Source organism: Hordeum vulgare, chromosome 1H (genome assembly GCF_904849725.1).
Source record: "Hordeum vulgare subsp. vulgare chromosome 1H, MorexV3_pseudomolecules_assembly, whole genome shotgun sequence".
Classification (NCBI taxonomy): Eukaryota; Viridiplantae; Streptophyta; class Magnoliopsida; order Poales; family Poaceae; genus Hordeum; species Hordeum vulgare.
Window position 1 is genome coordinate 10,394,399 of NC_058518.1, and position 26,643 is coordinate 10,421,041.

General features: G+C 44.5%; 4 protein-coding genes across 4 annotated transcripts; all 4 read left to right on the forward strand.

Moving 5' to 3' along the window:
- Positions 1 to 122: 122 nt before the first annotated feature.
- Positions 123 to 5,755, forward strand: LOC123404448 (probable inactive methyltransferase Os04g0175900). Its single transcript, XM_045098384.1, has 4 exons — positions 123 to 550; positions 3,232 to 3,542; positions 4,635 to 4,699; positions 5,456 to 5,755. The coding sequence occupies exons 1-4, from the start codon at positions 123 to 125 to the stop codon at positions 5,753 to 5,755; spliced, it is 1,104 nt and encodes a 367-aa protein (XP_044954319.1).
- A 7,155-nt stretch (positions 5,756 to 12,910) lies between these two features.
- Positions 12,911 to 14,101, forward strand: LOC123442440 (chalcone synthase 2-like). The gene has a single exon (XM_045118523.1). The coding sequence runs from the start codon at positions 12,911 to 12,913 to the stop codon at positions 14,099 to 14,101; it is 1,191 nt and encodes a 396-aa protein (XP_044974458.1).
- Positions 14,102 to 18,768: 4,667 nt separating this feature from the next.
- On the forward strand, positions 18,769 to 20,025 carry LOC123442530 (chalcone synthase 2-like). The gene has a single exon (XM_045118637.1). It carries the CDS (start codon positions 18,769 to 18,771, stop codon positions 19,957 to 19,959), a length of 1,191 nt encoding a protein of 396 aa, XP_044974572.1. The 3' UTR covers positions 19,960 to 20,025.
- A 4,578-nt stretch (positions 20,026 to 24,603) lies between these two features.
- On the forward strand, positions 24,604 to 25,917 carry LOC123442618 (chalcone synthase 2-like). Its single transcript, XM_045118748.1, has one exon. It carries the CDS (start codon positions 24,604 to 24,606, stop codon positions 25,792 to 25,794), a length of 1,191 nt encoding a protein of 396 aa, XP_044974683.1. The 3' UTR covers positions 25,795 to 25,917.
- The last annotated feature ends 726 nt before the right edge of the window (positions 25,918 to 26,643 follow it).

The following is a 26,643-nucleotide window of genomic DNA, read 5'->3' on the forward strand; positions in this document are numbered from 1 at the left end:
ATACGTTAGAACTAGATGTAAACTCTCACTATATATACTTACCTTCTTCTAGGCACCACCAAGGAAGTATATATATATACAAGCTATAGACACAAACGAACGACCCAACCACCCAAGTACCAATGGACAACCATAATGTGAACGGGAGTAGGATTGATCCGGCCGCTGGTGAGGACGACGAAGGGACATGGTTGCATGCGTGGGGACTCATCACCAGCTTCGCCGTCTCCATGACCCTGAAAGCAGCAATCGAGTTGGGCATCTTCGACGCGCTCAGCAACACCGGCAGCGCTGCAATTACGTCCGATGAATTAGCCGCACGACTCCCTGCGATGGACAAGGCCGGTGTGGTGGCCTCGGTGGACCGCATCATGCGCCTTCTTGCCTCCTTCGACGTCGTCAAGTTCGTGACGGAGGCAGGTCCACGCGGCGAGGCGATCCGACGGTACACTCCTGCGCCGGTGTGTCGGTGGCTCAGCAGCAACAACGGTGGCTCGTCGCTCGCGCCCTACGCCATGTTCACTACGGACCAGGACTTCTTGATGGCCTGGTAAGCTATGATAAGAATGACTGCCATTACAAATTAGAGAAAAATTTGTTTTTGGTCCCTTAAGTTATTTAAAAATATAGACTTGGTACCTTAAGATTTTTTTTGGTAGATTTTTGGTACTTCAAGTCTTAAAATTGGATAAGTTTGGTCCAAAACCAGATTTCGAGCATGTTGATCAGGTTTGACCGATGAACAGTAAATTAAAAAAAATAGCAAGCAAATTAAAGGAAATTCTGAAATTTTGTGACAAGCAAGATACTTGGGTGCGCTAGATGTGTGTAAAATTTTGTTGTCAAATAGCTTCTGAGGGGCTCTAGCAAAAAGAAAGACAAATCTTTACGTAATAATAATAATGCAAATATTGTTTCTGGTCGTCCGACATAAAATTACCACAAGTTGGGAAAATGGTTTGTTCCTCTGCCTTCACCGCGTCCGTTGTTCATATAGGGCGACCCCCCCCCCCCCCCCGGTTCAAACACAGATGTAGGTACTCCGTTGGTTGCAGGCACGCTTCAATCGATGCTTCTCTCAATTTTAGTTCTCTCTCTTTTCTTTCTGAATAGGGCTGGATAATGTTGCAATTTTGGCCCACAAACTATATTTAATATCTCACTTTTTTCGAATAGATTCAATTCTTTTTGCAAAATATTCATATCTTTCAAACAATAACTACAAAACTAACATGTTATATATAGAAATTCCTCAAAAATATACTTAGATTGCAAATATGCTATTATCTTGCATAGTAATCATTTCTAAAATTATGTTTAGATGCAACCTCAATTAATACCTTTTTTATATTGTGTAGTTTGAAAATACATATAATATATGTATCCTACCCCATTTAAATCGAGTATTCAAATCTAATATGTAGATTCCAAATATGCTATTATCTTGCATGTTTAACATTTCTAGAATTATGTTTAGGGTACAACCTTAATTAATACATATTTTATACAGGGTATTTCTGAAATGCATATTATATATGTTTCCCCCCATTTGTATTCAGTAGCTATCATAGTTTGATGCTTTCATAGGAGATATTATTGACACGACATGGGATATTGATTCCTACTGGCTACCATATGCTATCTATTTAGCACAATGCAAAATAACCAACTCATATACGATGATGTACAATAAGTTGTTGATACGGGGTTTATGTAAACAAGTGGCTTAACATTAATTTCCATACTTTTTCAAATTGTGCCCATAAAGGTTTTTGGGAACACCTTGAGTACACTCAAAAATCATCCCATTTTTATTTATTTGTGCAACACCACTTATCATGTTGTTTTCTTTTGCGAGATTTCTCATGTTGTTTGTTGTGTGGCATTGTGAAAGATTTCTATGGATTGTATATGTTGTTGAGTGTGTATGTGAAGGGCGACTTTTTTTGTTCCGTTGCAACGTATGGGCATGTTTGCTAGTCTATATCTATGCCTAACATTAAAGGGAGGACTGTTTCTCCACTTTTTTGGTTCATAGTGGGATCCAGATAATGTTTCGTCCATCGGCACAAGTGTTTCTTCTTCTCCTGATTAGTTTCTGCGAAGGAATCATAGCCTCCACAAAACGGTCGGACTACTAACCACTAGACCAAACAAAATCTATTGTTTCAGAAGCAGCGTAAAGACTTAAATTGTATTAATAGTCGCGCCACATACCCAGGCTAAAATGCAAAAGCTAATCTATTCTAGAACGCAATTTTTTCGCAAAGTTGTGAATAAAATACTTAAACTCAACAATTTTTAAAAGAACAATATTTCGCTTTTTTATTTTATTCAAACCTGAATATTTTTTAAACACGAAGAAATTTTGAGAACTAGGAAGTATTGTAGTAATAAATAAATAAATTTGCAAACTTTTTTGAAAAACACAAATATGTTTTGAGCTTTGAATTTGAAAAGGCAAACATTTTTTGAAACAGAAAGAACTTTCTAAAATTGATTGGTACTTTAGCTAAAAATATAATCTATACATATTAATAAAACTAGGTGAATTTTTTAAAGATGTTCACGGATTGTTTTAGTTCAATATGTTAAACTAGGGACATGAAATCCTTTTCATCGTCATGTCATTACGTACGACCAGCCTCGCTCGGCCGCCACACGTCAAAAATGCATGAAAAGCTCGACTAAGATTCCATCGCATATCTGACATAAATTACTCAATTTACATGATAAGACATAAATTACTCAATTTACATGATAACACATATGTGTATTATCTGCAGTGGTTTTTCATATCATATTAGTCGGGTGAAAAAAAAAATCTTTGTTCGACGCTCGTAATTTCGATGGACACAAAAAAGGCACAATGATCTAGCTATTGGACATGTCCAACCTTTGTTAGTTACAACTAATACTGCGACCTCCAGCTACAAGGACGTCAAAGAGGTCAAACGAAAAGACGGGTCTGGTGCTATATTGAAATGGAGGATATGGATCTCAGGACAAGGTATTAGTCAAGTTTAATATGTTAGGGGCATGAGAGTGAGGTCTTCAGCCATGCCGTGTGAGGACTGTTTTTTCTGTTGCAATGCACGACATGTTTGTTAGTATTTAGAAAAGAACCTTGAGGGACATTGTCTATACTTTTTGGGAACTTGAGAGACAAAAAACATATTTTTCTCTTACAATTATGGTTTAGAGAATCTAACATCGCCATGCATTTCAAAGGCAACAAATGGGGGCCGCAGCGGGAGGCGGACAAACGGCATTCAAGAGGACGCACGGGGTTTCGATGGTCGAGCACTTAGGAAGCAACCCTCGACTAATTGGGGTGGTCGACAAGGCCATGGTGCAGATCTCGGTGATGGTGACTAGCAAGCTGCTGGAGCGCTTCCACGGGTTCGACGATGTGGCCGTGCTCGTCGATGTTGGCGGCGGCACGGGTTCTACCATGGAGATGATCACCTCTAGGTACAAGCATATCAGGGGCATCAACTTTGACCTGCCTCATGTCATCTCCCTGGCGCCGTCTATTCCTGGTGCGTTGCTTCCCTCTCTCTCCACGCTTTTCTAACCATTGCGTGATCTATCTCTCACTCTCACTCTCACTCGTCTATTTTTCTCTCTTAACCGTTCCATGCCACTCCTGGGAAGCATTTTTGCGTGCAGCACTCTCTCTCTACTTTTCAATGTTTCATTTTCTATCATACTTTTTCTCTCTGTTTCTCTCTCCTAACCAGATGGATTTCCCTGAAATGGATTATCCTATTGTATTCCTAAATTGCTCAATTAAGACTTTAACATTGTACCACTTTTTTTATTTTTTCAATTAATTGAATAAAAATTCCTTGTAATATTCTAAAGAAATTATATTTGTTATGATTAATCCAGGCCTATCAGACTGTTTGGGTTGCCTCCTGGCCTGGAGTATGTTGGCCAGGCAGCATCATCCAAGTCCAGGGTGGCCTAATAAATGGAACGCCTGAGAATCACCAATTTAAATAGCCATTATAGCATTATCAATATTAAGTTATATGGCCCCTAGCAATGTCTTGCTAAATAAAGTTATGTATAATCGTTCATCATAGGGCGAGTTTCCCAATAACGGATTTTAAGTGCTGCGCTATTTTGTCATAGCATATTATATTTTTCCATGACGAGAATGCATATCTTAATTGGAGGGGTTGTAGTTTTAGACGTTAGCGGATATATAAATGGCCAATAATTGAATCGTAAGTAGTAAAGCCTCTAGATCAAATGATCAACACACGTGTGTAAATGTTGTGCGCACGTACCCGCAGAACTTTCAACTCAAGAGGACTACCATGAGTTTCCTCAGTTCCATGGGATTAGTTATCCTAGAAAAAGCATCGATGCCCATCGTTTTTTCATCGGTTCGTAAGAGATCAGGTAAAAAAAATGTTTTTGTCCTGCCAAACGAAACACCCATTACTCAACTGATTTGTTGTTCGCTATTTTGATATCGCAACCATATTTTATTTTTTGGTGCGGATATGTTGCGTCTGGACATTTAGATCATATTTGTATCATTTTCCTATTGTTGAATTATTTTATCTATTTTTTCCAGTGAGATAATTGAGAACTTAGCTAATAATGTCAATTCAATGCAGGTGTTGAACATATAGCTGGAAATATGTTTGATAATGTTCCCACAGGAGATGCGATTTTCTTAAAGGTATATATAGGGACTACTATATCTAGTTCCGTCCTCTATCATTTTGTATTCCGTATGGTGTATAAGTCTTACTCAAAACCTTGTAGATATGTGCAACACACTCATTATTTCATATATAACTTATTTTTCAACCAAAATATAGAAACAATGTCCATATAATATTTTTTCAAAATAATATCTAGTAGTCACAAACAATGCGTTCGACTTGTAATTGTATAAACTAATTGTTAAGTAATAAAAGTATTTATGTAGGGTCCAAGAAATCAAGGTGGCTCCCTTGTGCAGAAGTAATCGAACCCCATGCTTTCTCTTCCTATGATTGTCTAGAGCTAGACTAGGACCCCCCCCCCCCCTCCTAAATGCCCATGCTGCGATGTCGGACAGTGGCAGACAACCCCTCAAAACTCTTGCCGGCGAACTATACTCCTCATATCAAAAACTTCTATTCCATGGAAATCCATGCACATCGATCATAGAGCACAAATTAATCACCAATGCAACAATGCAACATTGCAACAAAGTAAAACAAATCATAACTCAACCAATGAAACATGCCAAAATGAAATTCAACATTCGTGTTCAACAGTGAATGTACAATGTTTTCGTCGTGACAAAATCAGAACATTCTGTTGTACTAAATAAATACCCTAAATATTTAAGAACACATAGCATACTTAAAACTACACTTTGAGCAAAGTATGTGTGATATTACATAACATATTCTAGATACTGAATATTTCTTGAATGTACATACAGACGGTACTCCATACGTTGGATGACGATGACTGCATAAAGGTTCTGAAAAATTGCCATCAAGCTTTGTCAGACAAGGGGCGGCTGATCGTTGTTGATTTCGTCTTGCCGGCTACTCCAGAGGTGACAAGGGCAGCACAAAATCTCTACATTCTTGATGTGATGATGTTAAATAACTCCGAGGGGGGGAAGGAGAGAACTGAGCAAGAGTTTTTGAAGCTGGCTAGGGAATCGGGTTTCAACGGCACGTTCCAGGCAACTTACATTTTTGGAAACTTTTGGGTTCTCGAATTTACCAAATAGTAACCATGACATTCTACGGCTAAGATGGATGCTATTGTTAATGTGTGTGAGGTTGGCATGTATTACTGTTTGCATTATTTATTCCAATAATGATGGACTTTTGAAACAAAACAATGCATGTATCTTTAAGTATCATTTATTATAATGATGAAGCTAGTATAATTGTTTGTATCACTTATATTTTAATAACAATGTTAAAAACTTGTTATCAAGGTATTCCAGGTGTATTTTTGTATTGCTAATATGTTACCATGGCGAAGTACATAATAGCACGTTGTAGTTGTTGTTCGCAATGTCTCACTTTGGCCCAGTAGCTTTTCCAGTTACATAATAATTGCACAAATTTTCGTATAGTAAAACTTTTTCAATAGATCAACACAATTGGTAATTTATTGTTTTTCGATATTAAGCTCAAGATGAATCATCAAAGTGGGTACAAACACAACAAACATCCATCCTCTACATAGATAGGACGCACACAGTCAACACAAATGCAAGCATACAAAAACACACCAGCAAATAGGAAAGTCATATTAGACTACTTTTTTTCACCGGCAAATAGCACAACGTCTTGTTGATTGGCCATTAAGGGTGACCTCAGACAACGCAGGAAAACCCCTCAAAAGTCCCGCTAGACAATCATACTCCTAATAACAAAACCCTCAAATTCATGCAAATCCATACACATCAAATATATAGCACAAATTCATAACCAATTCAACAATACAGGAAAGCAAAAATGAGGGATAGGAAACAGCGCGACGAAGCTTGATGGGAGAGGAGGAAAAGGTTGGGGGGATCCACGAATGGGATAGCAGGATGACTTCGAAGGAAAGGATTAGGACAGCACATACTTCGTCGAGCGCACCCTCGCCACAACCACCACAACCTACCACCGCTAGAGCCCACGGGAAGCATATAACTGTGCCGCGAGAAGGCCTCAATCTGTAGCCCCAAGGCTTCAAATTATTGCCTCATTGAAACCTGGAGATCGGTGACGTGGAACGCGTCATGGCGGATGACATGATTAGGGGCGAGAAGATTGGTGCTAGTATGATAGGGGAGCAGGCGTGCGATGATGGGTTGAACCAAAATAGTTTATCTTAACCAACACTACTTTTAACTTTGATGACCCCTCCCCCCCAGATTGACGGATGGGCAGGGCGAGGGGCATGTGTTGTGGGGCTGCGCCCAAGGATGTTTGTTTGGGCATTGGGGACTAATGAGGAGACCGTGATACAAAAAACTCATAGTGAAAACCGGAAACGGGAGGTGACTTTGTTGTTAGGGAAAAAAGGGTAGTAGTGGGATCCCTTTGATCGGTGGGAGGAACTAGTGAACGAACGATCTATGTACTTCCCAAAACGGAAAGGAGATTGATTACCAAGTCTAATATAAAAGATTGATTGACAGAAGAAAGGATATTGAGTATCGTCCAAAATTACTCTTGCGTTATCAAAGAAGATATTAATTACCATATGTTAAGTATTGTATTTTTATTTATCGTGTTTGTATTACCAAAGAAAAGATTGGTTACCATACATGAATTACTTGGTTACCAAAGATAAAGTGGGAGGGGGAAAATCCAATGTAAGGGGGTGGTGAGAGGTCAGGAGAAAATAAACTAGTTGAAGAGGATGGTGGGAGGTGTGTGTTGGGGATCGGATATTATCCCGCCATGAGACGCGACCCAAAAGGTCGGGTCAAGATGATGGCGGCTCGACAATCATGTTCAAGACGGGCCATGATTTAAAGAAGCAGAAGACGCAAGGCGGAGCCAGAAGAGCCGGCTGCAGCCCAAGACACGAAGATGGGGACTTGTGGCCCATATAGAAGAAGGGTCTTGAGAGGTTTCCTTGCGATACGTGACCCGGACTTTTGTAACCCTAGGGGCCTCGACCTGTATATAAAGGCGAGTCTCTAGGGCTGATAGACTTAAGTTAACACCAATCGAGAGCTAGGTCAGGAGAATCCGCATCCTTGTAATCAATTTCCAAATCAATATACATAGAGAAGGACGTTGGCTTTTACCTCTATCATAGGTGCCGAACCTGGGTAAAATTGTCTCTCGTTCCCCATTAACCCCTTTGAGTCGCCACATGGTTACGATGACCCCATAACTAAGTCCTTCCAGGAGGACATCTGATGTGACAAAACCATGACAGTTGGCGCCTACCGTGGGCACTAGTAGGAGAAAGGCTAACAGTAGTGCTCGTTTTACCATTACTAGTAGCGTTGGGGCCAGCGCAACTGCTAACGCGCTACAGCTAATTGTTAGCAGTAGCGCTTTATCAAACGCGCTGCTGGTATCTTCGTTAGCAGTAGCGCTGGAGTAAATAAAGCGCTACTGCTAAGCCAACGCTACTCTTAATATTCCAACGCTACTGCTAATATTAGTGCTTTTAATATTTAATTCGCATCGTATTTATGTCCCCTACGTATTTGTGCATGCTCCATACAGTGGTTTCATCATATCATAACAAACATGCATAATTTGCATCACATCATACACATAAAGTATCATGTCATATAACTCATCATCATCTTACTTACTCATCTAACAACTCATCATCATCTTAATCATATACCAAGTTATCATATGATACACATAAAGTAAAATAGAAAAACATCATAATACTCATCATATGCATGCATCCTAACCGATCATGTCAAGTTAATATAAACCAGAATAACTTGTCTCTCATTAGACCTAGTCCAACTATATCTTCGAAACCGAGCCCCTCCAACACATATCTTCTTGCATGGCAAGGGAGGAACATATCTCCATTCTCGTCAAGCTTCATGCTGAAGAACCTATTGTCTCGCAGGTGAGGCGTGTCGCACATACCCCAACAGTCGCCGCAATATTCACACTCCCAATATTCATCGTCGGACATTTTCTGTTTTAATGTGGTAATTTAACTTATAATCCATGGAACATGCTTGTAAATGTGTAAACAACAACCGTGACACTATATCAAAAGAATTGAACATCTATATATAAAAGTATGAATAATAAAAAGGGACCTATATTTGGTCGGAATGTTGATTCATTACCCTTTCCGGCAATTCCCAAGCACTCTATATGTCCTAGTTTCTAGCACTAGTCATGTCAAAATTCACGGAAATTTTCGACATGACCTGTGCTAAATAGTGGACATATGGAGCGCCTAAAATTTGCTGGAATAGAAATGAATCAACATTCCGGCAAAACATAGGCCACTCGGACATTCTGGCAAAACTTAGCACGACTTAGCAAGCAAAAGTGAGAAACTCACTATTGTTTTATGCCTTAACACCAACAAAAGCATGATATTTGTAGTCTTCATTAATTGATTAATTAACAAATTAGTTAATTAGTTGGTTAGTTGGCTCATTCATCATCTTTGTGTGACTATTTCTATGTGCCATTTTTCCTCTCCAAAGTTTAAATAAGTTGTTTGAAATGATTGGTTGTCTAATTCAAACCTAATGTGCCTACTTACACGAAATTTACAAACAAGAATGATTTATTTCACATTCTTTACATAATATTCAAGTGTGAACCATAGGATTTTCTTTCCTTCTTTCTAGATAGTCCATCAAAAGATCTTCAACAAACATATCTTGATTTTCTTATTAACATGTATCTCAAGATGACATCTTGAACCGATGGCCCTAAAATCAAAATGGCAGCAGCCTTGGGGTGCCTAGAGCGGGAGGGGGGTGGGGGGCTTACCGGAGTGGGATGGGGAGGGGGCTTACCGGAGCGGGAGGGGAAGGGGGCTTACCAGAGCGAGAGGGGAGGGGGCAGTGGCGACCGCGAGGGAGGCGGCAGCGACGACGATGACGACGACGGCGAGGGAAGCGGCGGCGACGACGATGACGACGACGGCGAGGGAGGCGGCGATGGCTCGAGATCGAGGAGAGAGGGGGTGGGGGAGTGGGGGAGAGTTAGGAATTTTTTAGCACGGTGTGGGGTGTTAACTCAATATAGCAGTAGCGCAGGTTCCGGAGGAGCGCTACTTATATTGTACTTAGCAGTAGCGCTTTTACAATGCCGGCTCTGCTACTACAGCTACTGTCGGTTACCTCGTTGGGCCCCTTTTAGCAGTAGTGCTGGATGCAATGCAGCGCTACTGCTATGGACCTTAGCAGTAGCGCTAGATTAGGAGTGGCGCTGCTACTATAGCTACTGTGGGTGGCCTCGTTGGTCCCTATTTATCAGTAGCGCATAATATAAGGGCATCGCTACTGCTAAGGACATTAGCAATAGCGTGTTCTATTTCCAGCGCTAATGCTAAGTAGCAGCAGCGCTTTCTACTTTCCAGCGCTACTAATAGGCTCCTACCTATAAGGTTTTTCCTAGTAGTGGGCCTGCGCACGGTGGAGTTGAGTTCTCAAAGGGAGCCCTTCCAGGGTTCGGGAGCTACGCGGTCGGTCTAATGACTAAGAGCCACCATGGAAGATATGGGGGAGTTCATCCCGTGATACCTCGAGTATGCACGATGAGCTCACGCAGCCTGACCATCATTATAAGTCGAAATACTCAGGAGAGTGTCCTTCATATATACAATCACCTTGATAAATTTGCTTAGCAATTATCTTTGATACTTTATTCTTATGTTAATTTTCATTGTATGATGAAAGGTGTTAGCACCGATCAGTTTCGCAGTTACGGCTTCCTCCAATGCCGCAACTTCTATTACAGTCGACTCCCCGTTCAAGGAGCACCGCGGTAGTGAGGACTCCTTGGCGGCATTCCTTGAGAAGAACCCAGAGCAGATCCTACTAAAGTATTTTGTGGATCTAGCCAAGAAGAATCCGCCAACTATGGAGAGCAATCCCCCCCCCCCTAAGGAGAGTGATGACGTGCCATTGAGTCCACTGATCATCATTCCACACGACGCTTGCTTCTCCACTATGGGGGATGCCCCCACGTGTTCTGCCTCCACGATCAATGGTTTCATCGACGACACATCGGAGTAGTCCACCTCGATAGTTTGATGTTGATTTAGTGATATAGTTATGTACCTGTTGATGTGGACTTGGATTCCCACTTGTGATGCTTTTGGTTATATGAGTGATGAATGCTTATGTGGATTATGATGATCTGTTATTGAACTTGCATTCTTTCTTGGAATCATTTTCTCTTTGTTTGTGTATGAAGTAGTATACGTGGTATACGCAGGTACGTGTCTAGCTAGGAGTCTATGATTCATGATCCGCATGCAATGAACAAGTGCTTCGTTACCCAGACAGCTCCCATGAATCGTTCAATAGTAGAGAGGAGGCAAAGTATCATTACAATCAGTATTTGCAAGACCAGAAGAAAAACACTGAATTCGGCAAATAAATACGACCTGAATAGAAATTCTTTTTTCTAATAAGCCTGAATAGGGATCCTAACTGCATATAGCCTCTTTGTATCACAGATTTTTTTCCCCATCTACTTCTAGCCTATGTATATAAGATGTTGAATCTCCACCGCTAAATTTTCATAACTTAAGATTAACAAATTAATCTTCACCATTCCTTTTATTCTTTCAGTAATAGATAGGTAGATAGATTGTTTTGGAAGCAATTAATAAATCTTTGAAACATAAAATGAAACTTTAACCACGCGTTAGGTTAGGTCGCATCTTACACTCATTGTCCGATAAGCAAAGTTTAAAAACAATTTAGCTGTAGGAGGAAGCTGGCATCAATTTTGTTGGGACGTGGAAAGACATATATCTGGGGGTATGCTGGCTCATCCGATGTACTCTGCTTCCCCAATTAGCATAGCGATAACATGCGTCGTTATCTCTGTTGCTTTATGGCTGAAAGGGGAATTTGTATTGGCGTCTAAACGCACATCAGCTTCCATGTGTCCTACTATTAACGGAAGACGGCAGAAAAGAACTTAAAAAACGAAACAAACGACGTGCATCCAAGGAGAACTTCCATTTAGGCTTGTATAGTTTGAGATAATGGGTCATATAAGTACCTGCCTCCTCAGGTCAAAGCTGCCATGATTGACCAGACGGCAGGCCGGCCGGCCAGCCGGAAGGCTACTGGCGCCACTACTCTTTAGCGGTGTAATTCTGATCGGCACTGGGAGGATGTTGAGGCCGGCCAGCCAGGTACTTGCGTCATGGAATGCCGGCGGGCATGGCGCATGCAGCTTGCTAGGGTAGCTTTTCTGTTGTTCCTTTTTCCCTTGGATAGGCTTATCGTAAAACAAATATGACTTTTCTTCTGGCTTAGCCTAACATCAAGTTAACAATGATTGCCTGCTACGTCTTTATATGTCATTTCTGGTCCACCATACGATGTTACGCGGATCAAGCTGTCATAGTTTCATAATTGTAGGAGATCCTTCATATTGATGGTTTGTATTTTCTTTACAGCATATTATTTGGCTTTTGATTAACCCATCAATTATACTTCTAATACTAGATGACCATTGCACCCTTGACACAAAGAGCAGTTGCAGCAAAGAAGCCAAGCAACCTATGAATGACATGTTTTACGAAAATCAGTAAAAGGGCTAAAAAAACAAATGCAGCTAACAAGTAAGAGGTGAACTCTTTAAATGATTTTTCTTGAATTATCTGAAAATGAAAGATCTGCCCACTCTTTGTCAGATGGAACTAGGCAAAACAAGGCATGCCATCGCCGGCCTCACACATGTAGTACATTTTTCTGGATGGAACTCGGCAAACGTGCATGCCATGTGGCATCGCCGGTGCATCTCATGTGGTTCGACGAGTTTGATAATAAGAACTCACCAATCTTAGTGATTGCTTACCATATCCTGCCGTGTCATGTTTGCCGAGACTGCTTTTTTGTTTTTTGGCTCTTGCTTTAAAAATTCCAAACCTTGCCGAGACTGCTAAATTAAGGTGATTTTTTGTGTGCACAGTGCTCCTTGAGAGGCTTATTACGGTAGAGTTGCTCTATGCTGCAGGCGTTCCCATAAGAAAACAGGCTCGGTCGTCGGCGTATTCAACTCCGGTAGATAAGGATTGAATCCGGCCGTTAGGAAATCATCTTCTATAAAGTGGCAGCACTCCGAGTGAGTTGTATCACCATACACCAGGCCTGGGCTGAGAAATACAACAATCCTAAGCTAAGTGCTAGTCCCTTCTACACCGAACACAAGCTAGCTAGTCCCTTGTACGGTGCTGATCAATGGCGGCCGCGGTGAAGTTGGAGGAAGTGAGAAGGGCACAGCGGGCTGTGGGTCCGGCAACCGTCCTAGCAATCGGCACGGCCGTTCCGGCCAACTGCGTGTACCAGGCCACCTACCCGGACTACTACTTCAGGGTCACCAAGAGCGAGCACCTCTCGGACCTCAAGGAGAAGTTCGAGAGGATGTGCGAGAAGTCCACCATCAGGAAGAGGCACATGCACCTCACCGAGGACATCCTGAAAAAGCACCCCAGCATCTGCTCCCACATGGAGCCGTCGCTCAACACGCGCCACGACATTGTCGTCGTCGAGGTCCCCAAGCTCGGGAAAGAGGCGGCGGAGAGGGCCATCAAGGAGTGGGGCCAGCCGCTGTCCAAGATCACCCACGTCATCTTCTGCACCACCTCTGGCGTCGACATGCCAGGTGCCGACTACCAGCTCACTAGGTTGCTTGGCCTCTCCCCGACCGTAAAACGGCTCATGATGTACCAGCAAGGCTGCTTCGGCGGTGCCACCGTGCTCCGCATGGCCAAGGACATCGCCGAGAACAACCGCGGTGCACGTGTGCTCGTTGTCTGCTCGGAGATCACCGCCATGGCATTCCGTGGCCCCAGCAAGTCCCATCTTGATTCGCTCGTCGGCCATGCGCTCTTTGGCGATGGCGCAGCCGCTGCCATCATCGGCGCCGACCTCGACGAGCCCTTCGAGAAGCCACTCTTCCAGCTGGTATCAGCGAGCCAGACCATCCTGCCTGAATCGGAGGGCGCCATCAATGGCCACCTTACAGAGGCGGGGCTCACCATCCACCTTCTCAAGGACGTGCCGGGGCTCATCTCTCAGAACATCGAGCAAGCACTCGAGGACGCCTTCAAGCCTCTGGGCATCCACGACTGGAACTCCATCTTCTGGATTGCACATCCTGGTGGGCCGGCGATCCTTGACATGGTGGAGGAGAAAGTTGGCCTTGACAAGGAGCGAATGCGCGCCAGCCGAGAGGTCCTGTCCGAGTACGGCAACATGTCCAGCGCGTGCGTCCTCTTCGTCCTCGACGTAATGCGTAAGACCTCTTCCCAGGACGGCCACACTACAACTGGAGAGGATAAAGAGTGGGGTGTCCTCTTCGGCTTCGGCCCCGGCCTCACCGTAGAGACTCTCGTCCTCTACAGCGCCCCGATCATAGCCACTGCATGATCGATGAGCAAACCACACTCTATTTATTCGCCAACAACATAAAATCACACATACTATAAGTAATCACGAGAGCGACGGCGTGATGGCTGTTCTCATATTCATTTATCCCTGTTTTTTTACTTTTTGTTTTGTTTCTACTGTAAGAATTGATTGATGTTTTCTCCAAAAATTGTTCCGTATGTGCTCTTGATGTACCTCGTTTATCTTAGTAATGTTTGACATTTTGTTTCCCAATCGGTAATGTTATCGTTTATGCCCTGCATTGTCTACATCGTCAACGGAATTTCCATGTGCCCTCTCTTCCAGATCATTGAGCTTCTTAAGGGAATCTCCAACACCGATCATCAAACCACCCGCATATATCAAAATCGCACGAGCCGGACGTGTTGTGCCATCTAACGCAGGCCTGTATCGGTCCGCCGAGCGGTCCAGACACACTTTCCCTCGCAAAGTAGAAACAAAGTTTGGGGGCTTTGCCTGGTTCGCCCATATTTTATTCGAAACACCTCTTTAATCTCCTTCATTGTTTCTATATAACTATACTTCGATTCATTATAAGTTGTACATCAAAAAATATGCACCTCGATGTTCTGCTTCCATTCATGCGATCGGATCATAGTTTCATTCGCTGTGTATGTTGAATTTTGTGTTCATAGTTGAAACTTTGTTCAACAATTTTGGTTCACTCTGTAGGTTGAATATTTGAAGATTCCTTTGAGTGTGCAATATTTGAAGATTCCTTTGAGTGTGGTGTGACGTCGTCGACGGAGATGACGGATGTGTAGACCTCCTTGCCAAAGTTGACGAAGCCAAGAAAGGCATCCTCGTGCTTAGAGGAGGTGTTGCTGTCGTTGTAGGCTCGGAAGCAGCCCTCGCTGCTCCAGACGTTGGCGCGCCTGCTTGCACCGCAGCTGGTGAGCCTCTTGGTGGCCGTGGTGAGGCAAGCCACGCAGTCTCTCGTTGCAGGGTCGCCCATGCAGAGGCTCCGGTAGCGGGGGCAGGAGTTGCAGGAGGGTGTCCCGAAAGGCGGCAACAACGACTTCGTCGTAGGTAGGGGCGGGGCCCGGTCGTCCACGGGCATATTTGATCATGAAACAGATCTCGATGGTGGGACTGAGCAGCAAGAGGACGAAGAAGAGAAGGACGGTGAGGACAGCTATGATCGTGAGCGCGCAGACTCAGTTCTGGTCGTAGTGGCAGTGAACATTCTACTTAACCTCTATGTTGAGTGTAGTTGTTAACTCCAAACCACGATGCATGTATGCAACCAAACATTGGGTAGAGGAGTCTTCTACGATGCAGGCAACCTATATGCAAGTAGTCAGTCAACATACAAACGTCTTATTTTGGGATCTACTCTACCAGGCTCTACTCTGTCAGGCCCGTGTTTTTCATAAAACCTCCAAGAAAATGAACCAAACACACCCTTGCAAGTAGTTTTTATCTAGTAGTCTGCATGTAGTTTATTTTATGTTGTTTTACTAATGTAGAAGTTCATGTCTTGTTTTTTTTGTAGTAATTCTAGTTTCTATCTAGTAATTTTAGTTATGTAGTAGGTTTTGTTAATGTGGCATACATCTTGGGTGAGTCCACCATATTTGACGGATGAGAAATGTTTGAAGAGGAATGCTACTGACTATTGTTGTAGGGGGTCGTGCTTCCTCTGTCCCCACTCTGTGATCTTTTTAAAGTAGGAGGAGCAGAGGAAGAGCAACCATCACCAATAGTCGATAAGAATTGTTTGTCGAGGCAAGAAATCGACTTCTGACAACGATGGTCAATCTGGGTGAGTTCGTCCTGTGATATACCTTTGTAACACACGATGGACTCGTCCATCTCAACCATCACGGAAAGTTGGAACACCCGTGAGAGTGTGTCCATCGTATATACGACCACCAGAGAGATGACAGTTTTATAACATCTTCTCGAAGAAATAATAGAATTTTGACGATGACGGTCGATATGGGGGAGTTCATCCCGTGATACCTCGAGTATGCACGATGAGCTCACGCAGCCTGACCATCATTATAAGTCGAAATACTCAGGAGAGTGTCCTTCATATATACAATCACCTTGATAAATTTGCTTAGCAATTATCTTTGATACTTTATTCTTATGTTAATTTTCATTGTATGATGAAAGGTGTTAGCACCGATCAGTTTCGCAGTTACGGCTTCCTCCAATGCCGCAACTTCTATTACAGTCGACTCCCCGTTCAAGGAGCACCGCGGTAGTGAGGACTCCTTGGCGGCATTCCTTGAGAAGAACCCAGAGCCGATCCTACTAAAGTATTTTGTGGATCTAGCCAAGAAGAATCCGCCAACTATGGAGAGCAATCCCCCCCCCTAAGGAGAGTGATGACGTGCCATTGAGTCCACTGATCATCATTCCACACGACGCTTGCTTCTCCACTATGGGGGATGCCCCCACGTGTTCTGCCTCCACGATCAATGGTTTCATCGACGACACATCGGAGTAGTCCACCTCGATAGTTTGATGTTGATTTAGTGATATAGTTATGTACCTGTTGATGTGGACTTGGATTCCCACTTGTGATGCTTTTGGTTATATGAGTGATGAATGCTTATGTGGATTATGATGATCTGTTATTGAACTTGCATTCTTTCTTGGAATCATTTTCTCTTTGTTTGTGTATGAAGTAGTATACGTGGTATACGCAGGTACGTGTCTAGCTAGGAGTCTATGATTCATGATCCGCATGCAATGAACAAGTGCTTCGTTACCCAGACAGCTCCCATGAATCGTTCAATAGTAGAGAGGAGGCAAAGTATCATTACAATCAGTATTTGCAAGACCAGAAGAAAAACACTGAATTCGGCAAATAAATACGACCTGAATAGAAATTCTTTTTTCTAATAAGCCTGAATAGGGATCCTAACTGCATATAGCCTCTTTGTATCACAGATTTTTTTTCCCCATCTACTTCTAGCCTATGTATATAAGATGTTGAATCTCCACCGCTAAATTTTCATAACTTAAGATTAACAAATTAATCTTCACCATTCCTTTTATTCTTTCAGTAATAGATAGGTAGATAGATTGTTTTGGAAGCAATTAATAAATCTTTGAAACATAAAATGAAACTTTAACCACGCGTTAGGTTAGGTCGCATCTTACACTCATTGTCCGATAAGCAAAGTTTAAAAACAATTTAGCTGTAGGAGGAAGCTGGCATCAATTTTGTTGGGACGTGGAAAGACATATATCTGGGGGTATGCTGGCTCATCCGATGTACTCTGCTTCCCCAATTAGCATAGCGATAACATGCGTCGTTATCTCTGTTGCTTTATGGCTGAAAGGGGAATTTGTATTGGCGTCTAAACGCACATCAGCTTCCATGTGTCCTACTATTAACGGAAGACGGCAGAAAAGAACTTAAAAAACGAAACAAACGACGTGCATCCAAGGAGAACTTCCATTTAGGCTTGTATAGTTTGAGATAATGGGTCATATAAGTACCTGCCTCCTCAGGTCAAAGCTGCCATGATTGACCAGACGGCAGGCCGGCCGGCCAGCCGGAAGGCTACTGGCGCCACTACTCTTTAGCGGTGTAATTCTGATCGGCACTGGGAGGATGTTGAGGCCGGCCAGCCAGGTACTTGCGTCATGGAATGCCGGCGGGCATGGCGCATGCAGCTTGCTAGGGTAGCTTTTCTGTTGTTCCTTTTTCCCTTGGATAGGCTTATCGTAAAACAAATATGACTTTTCTTCTGGCTTAGCCTAACATCAAGTTAACAATGATTGCCTGCTACGTCTTTATATGTCATTTCTGGTCCACCATACGATGTTACGCGGATCAAGCTGTCATAGTTTCATAATTGTAGGAGATCCTTCATATTGATGGTTTGTATTTTCTTTACAGCATATTATTTGGCTTTTGATTAACCCATCAATTATACTTCTAATACTAGATGACCATTGCACCCTTGACACAAAGAGCAGTTGCAGCAAAGAAGCCAAGCAACCTATGAATGACATGTTTTACGAAAATCAGTAAAAGGGCTAAAAAAACAAATGCAGCTAACAAGTAAGAGGTGAACTCTTTAAATGATTTTTCTTGAATTATCTGAAAATGAAAGATCTGCCCACTCTTTGTCAGATGGAACTAGGCAAAACAAGGCATGCCATCGCCGGCCTCACACATGTAGTACATTTTTCTGGATGGAACTCGGCAAACGTGCATGCCATGTGGCATCGCCGGTGCATCTCATGTGGTTCGACGAGTTTGATAATAAGAACTCACCAATCTTAGTGATTGCTTACCATATCCTGCCGTGTCATGTTTGCCGAGACTGCTTTTTTGTTTTTTGGCTCTTGCTTTAAAAATTCCAAACCTTGCCGAGACTGCTAAATTAAGGTGATTTTTTGTGTGCACAGTGCTCCTTGAGAGGCTTATTACGGTAGAGTTGCTCTATGCTGCAGGCGTTCCCATAAGAAAACAGGCTCGGTCGTCGGCGTATTCAACTCCGGTAGATAAGGATTGAATCCGGCCGTTAGGAAATCATCTTCTATAAAGTGGCAGCACTCCGAGTGAGTTGTATCACCATACACCAGGCCTGGGCTGAGAAATACAACAATCCTAAGCTAAGTGCTAGTCCCTTCTACACCGAACACAAGCTAGCTAGTCCCTTGTACGGTGCTGATCAATGGCGGCCGCGGTGAAGTTGGAGGAAGTGAGAAGGGCACAGCGGGCTGTGGGTCCGGCAACCGTCCTAGCAATCGGCACGGCCGTTCCGGCCAACTGCGTGTACCAGGCCACCTACCCGGACTACTACTTCAGGGTCACCAAGAGCGAGCACCTCTCGGACCTCAAGGAGAAGTTCGAGAGGATGTGCGAGAAGTCCACCATCAGGAAGAGGCACATGCACCTCACCGAGGACATCCTGAAAAAGCACCCCAGCATCTGCTCCCACATGGAGCCGTCGCTCAACACGCGCCACGACATTGTCGTCGTCGAGGTCCCCAAGCTCGGGAAAGAGGCGGCGGAGAGGGCCATCAAGGAGTGGGGCCAGCCGCTGTCCAAGATCACCCACGTCATCTTCTGCACCACCTCTGGCGTCGACATGCCAGGTGCCGACTACCAGCTCACTAGGTTGCTTGGCCTCTCCCCGACCGTAAAACGGCTCATGATGTACCAGCAAGGCTGCTTCGGCGGTGCCACCGTGCTCCGCATGGCCAAGGACATCGCCGAGAACAACCGCGGTGCACGTGTGCTCGTTGTCTGCTCGGAGATCACCGCCATGGCATTCCGTGGCCCCAGCAAGTCCCATCTTGATTCGCTCGTCGGCCATGCGCTCTTTGGCGATGGCGCAGCCGCTGCCATCATCGGCGCCGACCTCGACGAGCCCTTCGAGAAGCCACTCTTCCAGCTGGTATCAGCGAGCCAGACCATCCTGCCTGAATCGGAGGGCGCCATCAATGGCCACCTTACAGAGGCGGGGCTCACCATCCACCTTCTCAAGGACGTGCCGGGGCTCATCTCTCAGAACATCGAGCAAGCACTCGAGGACGCCTTCAAGCCTCTGGGCATCCACGACTGGAACTCCATCTTCTGGATTGCACATCCTGGTGGGCCGGCGATCCTTGACATGGTGGAGGAGAAAGTTGGCCTTGACAAGGAGCGAATGCGCGCCAGCCGAGAGGTCCTGTCCGAGTACGGCAACATGTCCAGCGCGTGCGTCCTCTTCGTCCTCGACGTAATGCGTAAGACCTCTTCCCAGGACGGCCACACTACAACTGGAGAGGGTAAAGAGTGGGGTGTCCTCTTCGGCTTCGGCCCCGGCCTCACCGTAGAGACTCTCGTCCTCTACAGCGCCCCGATCATAGCCACTGCATGATCGATGAGCAAACCACACTCTATTTATTCGCCAACAACATAAAATCACACATACTATAAGTAATCACGAGAGCGACGGCGTGATGGCTGTTCTCATATTCATTTATCCCTGTTTTTTTACTTTTTGTTTTGTTTCTACTGTAAGAATTGATTGATGTTTTCTCCAAAAATTGTTCTGTATGTGCTCTTGATGTACCTCGTTTATCTTAGTAATGTTTGACATTTTGTTTCCCAATCGGTAATGTTATCGTTTATGCCCTGCATTGTCTACATCGTCAACGGAATTTCCATGTGCCCTCTCTTCCAGATCATTGAGCTTCTTAAGGGAATCTCCAACACCGATCATCAAACCACCCGCATATATCAAAATCGCATGAGCCGGACGTGTTGTGCCATCTAACGCAGGCCTGTATCGGTCCGCCGAGCGGTCCAGACACACTTTCCCTCGCAAAGTAGAAACAAAGTTTGGGGGCTTTGCCTGGTTCGTCCATATTTTATTCGAAACACCTCTTTAATCTCCTTCATTGTTTCTATATAACTATACTTCGATTCATTATAAGTTGTACATCAAAAAATATGCACCTCGATGTTCTGCTTCCATTCATGCGATCGGATCATAGTTTCATTCGCTGTGTATGTTGAATTTTGTGTTCATAGTTGAAACTTTGTTCAACAATTTTGGTTCACTCTGTAGGTTGAATATTTGAAGATTCCTTTGAGTGTGGTGTGCCGTCGTCGACGGAGATGACGGATGTGTAGACCTCCTTGCCAAAGTTGACGAAGCCAAGAAAGGCATCCTCGTGCTTAGAGGAGGTGTTGCTGTCGTTGTAGGCTCGGAAGCAGCCCTCGCTGCTCCAGACGTTGGCGCGCCTGCTTGCACCGCAGCTGGTGAGCCTCTTGGTGGCCGTGGTGAGGCAAGCCACGCAGTCTCTCGTTGCAGGGTCGCCCATGCAGAGGCTCCGGTAGCGGGGGCAGGAGTTGCAGGAGGGTGTCCCGAAAGGCGGCAACAACGACTTCGTCGTAGGTAGGGGCGGGGCCCAGTCGTCCACGGGCATATTTGATCATGAAACAGATCTCGATGGTGGGACTGAGCAGCAAGAGGACGAAGAAGAGAAGGACGGTGAGGACAGCTATGATCGTGAGCGCGCAGACTCAGTTCTGGTCGTAGTGGCAGTGAACATTCTACTTAACCTCTATGTTGAGTGTAGTTGTTAACTCCAAACCACGATGCATGTATGCAACCAAACATTGGGTAGAGGAGTCTTCTACGATGCAGGCAACCTATATGCAAGTAGTCAGTCAACATACAAACGTCGTATTTTGGGATCTACTCTACCAGGCTCTACTCTGTCAGGCCCGTGTTTTTCATAAAACCTCCAAAAAAATGAACCAAACACACCCTTGCAAGTAGTTTTTATCCAGTAGTCTGCATGTAGTTTATTTTATGTTGTTTTACTAATGTAGAAGTTCATGTCTTGTTTTTTTTGTAGTAATTCTAGTTTCTATCTAGTAATTTTAGTTATGTAGTAGGTTTTGTTAATGTGGCATACATCTTGGGTGAGTCCACCATATTTGACGGATGAGAAATGTTTGAAGAGGAATGCTACTGACTATTGTTGTAGGGGGTCGTGCTTCCTCTGTCCCCACTCTGTGATCTTTTTAAAGTAGGAGGAGCAGAGGAAGAGCAACCATCACCAATAGTCGATAAGAATTGTTTGTCGAGGCAAGAAATCGACTTCTGACAACGATGGTCAATCTGGGTGAGTTCGTCCTGTGATATACCTTTGTAACACACGATGGACTCGTCCATCTCAACCATCACGGAAAGTTGGAACACCCGTGAGAGTGTGTCCATCGTATATACAACCACCAGAGAGATGACAGTTTTATAACATCTTCTCGAAGAAATAATAGAATTTTGACGATGACGGTCGATATGGGGGAGTTCATCCCGTGATACCTCGAGTATGCACGATGAGCTCACGCAGCCTGACCATCATTATAAGTCGAAATACTCAGGAGAGTGTCCTTCATATATACAATCACCTTGATAAATTTGCTTAGCAATTATCTTTGATACTTTATTCTTATGTTAATTTTCATTGTATGATGAAAGGTGTTAGCACCGATCAGTTTCGCAGTTACGGCTTCCTCCAATGCCGCAACTTCTATTACAGTCGACTCCCCGTTCAAGGAGCACCGCGGTAGTGAGGACTCCTTGGCGGCATTCCTTGAGAAGAACCCAGAGCAGATCCTACTAAAGTATTTTGTGGATCTAGCCAAGAAGAATCCGCCAACTATGGAGAGCAATCCCCCCCCCCCCCTAAGGAGAGTGATGACGTGCCATTGAGTCCACTGATCATCATTCCACACGACGCTTGCTTCTCCACTATGGGGGATGCCCCCACGTGTTCTGCCTCCACGATCAATGGTTTCATCGACGACACATCGGAGTAGTCCACCTCGATAGTTTGATGTTGATTTAGTGATATAGTTATGTACCTGTTGATGTGGACTTGGATTCCCACTTGTGATGCTTTTGGTTATATGAGTGATGAATGCTTATGTGGATTATGATGATCTGTTATTGAACTTGCATTCTTTCTTGGAATCATTTTCTCTTTGTTTGTGTATGAAGTAGTATACGTGGTATACGCAGGTACGTGTCTAGCTAGGAGTCTATGATTCATGATCCGCATGCAATGAACAAGTGCTTCGTTACCCAGACAGCTCCCATGAATCGTTCAATAGTAGAGAGGAGGCAAAGTATCATTACAATCAGTATTTGCAAGACCAGAAGAAAAACACTGAATTCGGCAAATAAATACGACCTGAATAGAAATTCTTTTTTCTAATAAGCCTGAATAGGGATCCTAACTGCATATAGCCTCTTTGTATCACAGATTTTTTTTCCCCATCTACTTCTAGCCTATGTATATAAGATGTTGAATCTCCACCGCTAAATTTTCATAACTTAAGATTAACAAATTAATCTTCACCATTCCTTTTATTCTTTCAGTAATAGATAGGTAGATAGATTGTTTTGGAAGCAATTAATAAATCTTTGAAACATAAAATGAAACTTTAACCACGCGTTAGGTTAGGTCGCATCTTACACTCATTGTCCGATAAGCAAAGTTTAAAAACAATTTAGCTGTAGGAGGAAGCTGGCATCAATTTTGTTGGGACGTGGAAAGACATATATCTGGGGGTATGCTGGCTCATCCGATGTACTCTGCTTCCCCAATTAGCATAGCGATAACATGCGTCGTTATCTCTGTTGCTTTATGGCTGAAAGGGGAATTTGTATTGGCGTCTAAACGCACATCAGCTTCCATGTGTCCTACTATTAACGGAAGACGGCAGAAAAGAACTTAAAAAACGAAACAAACGACGTGCATCCAAGGAGAACTTCCATTTAGGCTTGTATAGTTTGAGATAATGGGTCATATAAGTACCTGCCTCCTCAGGTCAAAGCTGCCATGATTGACCAGACGGCAGGCCGGCCGGCCAGCCGGAAGGCTACTGGCGCCACTACTCTTTAGCGGTGTAATTCTGATCGGCACTGGGAGGATGTTGAGGCCGGCCAGCCAGGTACTTGCGTCATGGAATGCCGGCGGGCATGGCGCATGCAGCTTGCTAGGGTAGCTTTTCTGTTGTTCCTTTTTCCCTTGGATAGGCTTATCGTAAAACAAATATGACTTTTCTTCTGGCTTAGCCTAACATCAAGTTAACAATGATTGCCTGCTACGTCTTTATATGTCATTTCTGGTCCACCATACGATGTTACGCGGATCAAGCTGTCATAGTTTCATAATTGTAGGAGATCCTTCATATTGATGGTTTGTATTTTCTTTACAGCATATTATTTGGCTTTTGATTAACCCATCAATTATACTTCTAATACTAGATGACCATTGCACCCTTGACACAAAGAGCAGTTGCAGCAAAGAAGCCAAGCAACCTATGAATGACATGTTTTACGAAAATCAGTAAAAGGGCTAAAAAAACAAATGCAGCTAACAAGTAAGAGGTGAACTCTTTAAATGATTTTTCTTGAATTATCTGAAAATGAAAGATCTGCCCACTCTTTGTCAGATGGAACTAGGCAAAACAAGGCATGCCATCGCCGGCCTCACACATGTAGTACATTTTTCTGGATGGAACTCGGCAAACGTGCATGCCATGTGGCATCGCCGGTGCATCTCATGTGGTTCGACGAGTTTGATAATAAGAACTCACCAATCTTAGTGATTGCTTACCATATCCTGCCGTGTCATGTTTGCCGAGACTGCTTTTTTGTTTTTTGGCTCTTGCTTTAAAAATTCCAAACCTTGCCGAGACTGCTAAATTAAGGTGATTTTTTGTGTGCACCGTGCTCCTTGAGAGGCTTATTACGGTAGAGTTGCTCTATGCTGCAGGCGTTCCCATAAGAAAACAGGCTCGGTCGTCGGCGTATTCAACTCCGGTAGATAAGGATTGAATCCGGCCGTTAGGAAATCATCTTCTATAAAGTGGCAGCACTCCGAGTGAGTTGTATCACCATACACCAGGCCTGGGCTGAGAAATACAACAATCCTAAGCTAAGTGCTAGTCCCTTCTACACCGAACACAAGCTAGCTAGTCCCTTGTACGGTGCTGATCAATGGCGGCCGCGGTGAAGTTGGAGGAAGTGAGAAGGGCACAGCGGGCTGTGGGTCCGGCAACCGTCCTAGCAATCGGCACGGCCGTTCCGGCCAACTGCGTGTACCAGGCCACCTACCCGGACTACTACTTCAGGGTCACCAAGAGCGAGCACCTCTCGGACCTCAAGGAGAAGTTCGAGAGGATGTGCGAGAAGTCCACCATCAGGAAGAGGCACATGCACCTCACCGAGGACATCCTGAAAAAGCACCCCAGCATCTGCTCCCACATGGAGCCGTCGCTCAACACGCGCCACGACATTGTCGTCGTCGAGGTCCCCAAGCTCGGGAAAGAGGCGGCGGATAGGGCCATCAAGGAGTGGGGCCAGCCGCTGTCCAAGATCACCCACGTCATCTTCTGCACCACCTCTGGCGTCGACATGCCAGGTGCCGACTACCAGCTCACTAGGTTGCTTGGCCTCTCCCCGACTGTAAAACGGCTCATGATGTACCAGCAAGGCTGCTTCGGCGGTGCCACCGTGCTCCGCATGGCCAAGGACATCGCCGAGAACAACCGCGGTGCACGTGTGCTCGTTGTCTGCTCGGAGATCACCGCCATGGCATTCCGTGGCCCCAGCAAGTCCCATCTTGATTCGCTCGTCGGCCATGCGCTCTTTGGCGATGGCGCAGCCGCTGCCATCATCGGCGCCGACCTCGACGAGCCCTTCGAGAAGCCACTCTTCCAGCTGGTATCAGCGAGCCAGACCATCCTGCCTGAATCGGAGGGCGCCATCAATGGCCACCTTACAGAGGCGGGGCTCACCATCCACCTTCTCAAGGACGTGCCGGGGCTCATCTCTCAGAACATCGAGCAAGCACTCGAGGACGCCTTCAAGCCTCTGGGCATCCACGACTGGAACTCCATCTTCTGGATTGCACATCCTGGTGGGCCGGCGATCCTTGACATGGTGGAGGAGAAAGTTGGCCTTGACAAGGAGCGAATGCGCGCCAGCCGAGAGGTCCTGTCCGAGTACGGCAACATGTCCAGCGCGTGCGTCCTCTTCGTCCTCGACGTAATGCGTAAGACCTCTTCCCAGGACGGCCACACTACAACTGGAGAGGGTAAAGAGTGGGGTGTCCTCTTCGGCTTCGGCCCCGGCCTCACCGTAGAGACTCTCGTCCTCTACAGCGCCCCGATCATAGCCACTGCATGATCGATGAGCAAACCACACTCTATTTATTCGCCAACAACATAAAATCACACATACTATAAGTAATCACGAGAGCGACGGCGTGATGGCTGTTCTCATATTCATTTATCCCTGTTTTTTTACTTTTTGTTTTGTTTCTACTGTAGGAATTGATTGATGTTTTCCTCCAAAAATTGTTCCGTATGTGCTCTTGATGTACCTCGTTTATCTTAGTAATGTTTGACATTTTGTTTCCCAATCAGTAATGTTATCGTGTATGCCCTGCATTGTCTACATCGTCAACGGAATTTCCATGTGCCCTCTCTTCCAGATCATTGAGCTTCTTAACGGAATCTCCAACACCGATCATCAAACCACCCGCATATATCAAAATCGCACGAGTCGGACGTGTTGTGCCATCTAACGCAGGCCTGTATCGGTCCGCCGAGCGGTCCAGACACACTTTCCCTCGCAAAGTAGAAACAAAGTTTGGGGGCTTTCCCTGGTTCGCCCATATTTTATTCGAAACACCTCTTTAATCTCCTTCATTGTTTCTATATAACTATACTTCGATTCATTATAAGTTGTACATCAAAAAATATGCACCTCGATGTTCTGCTTCCATTCATGCGATCGGATCATAGTTTCATTCGCTGTGTATGTTGAATTTTGTGTTCATAGTTGAAACTTTGTTCAACAATTTTGGTTCACTCTGTAGGTTGAATATTTGAAGATTCCTTTGAGTGTGCAATATTTGAAGATTCCTTTGAGTGTGGTGTGACGTCGTCGACGGAGATGACGGATGTGTAGACCTCCTTGCCAAAGTTGACGAAGCCAAGAAAGGCATCCTCGTGCTTAGAGGAGGTGTTGCTG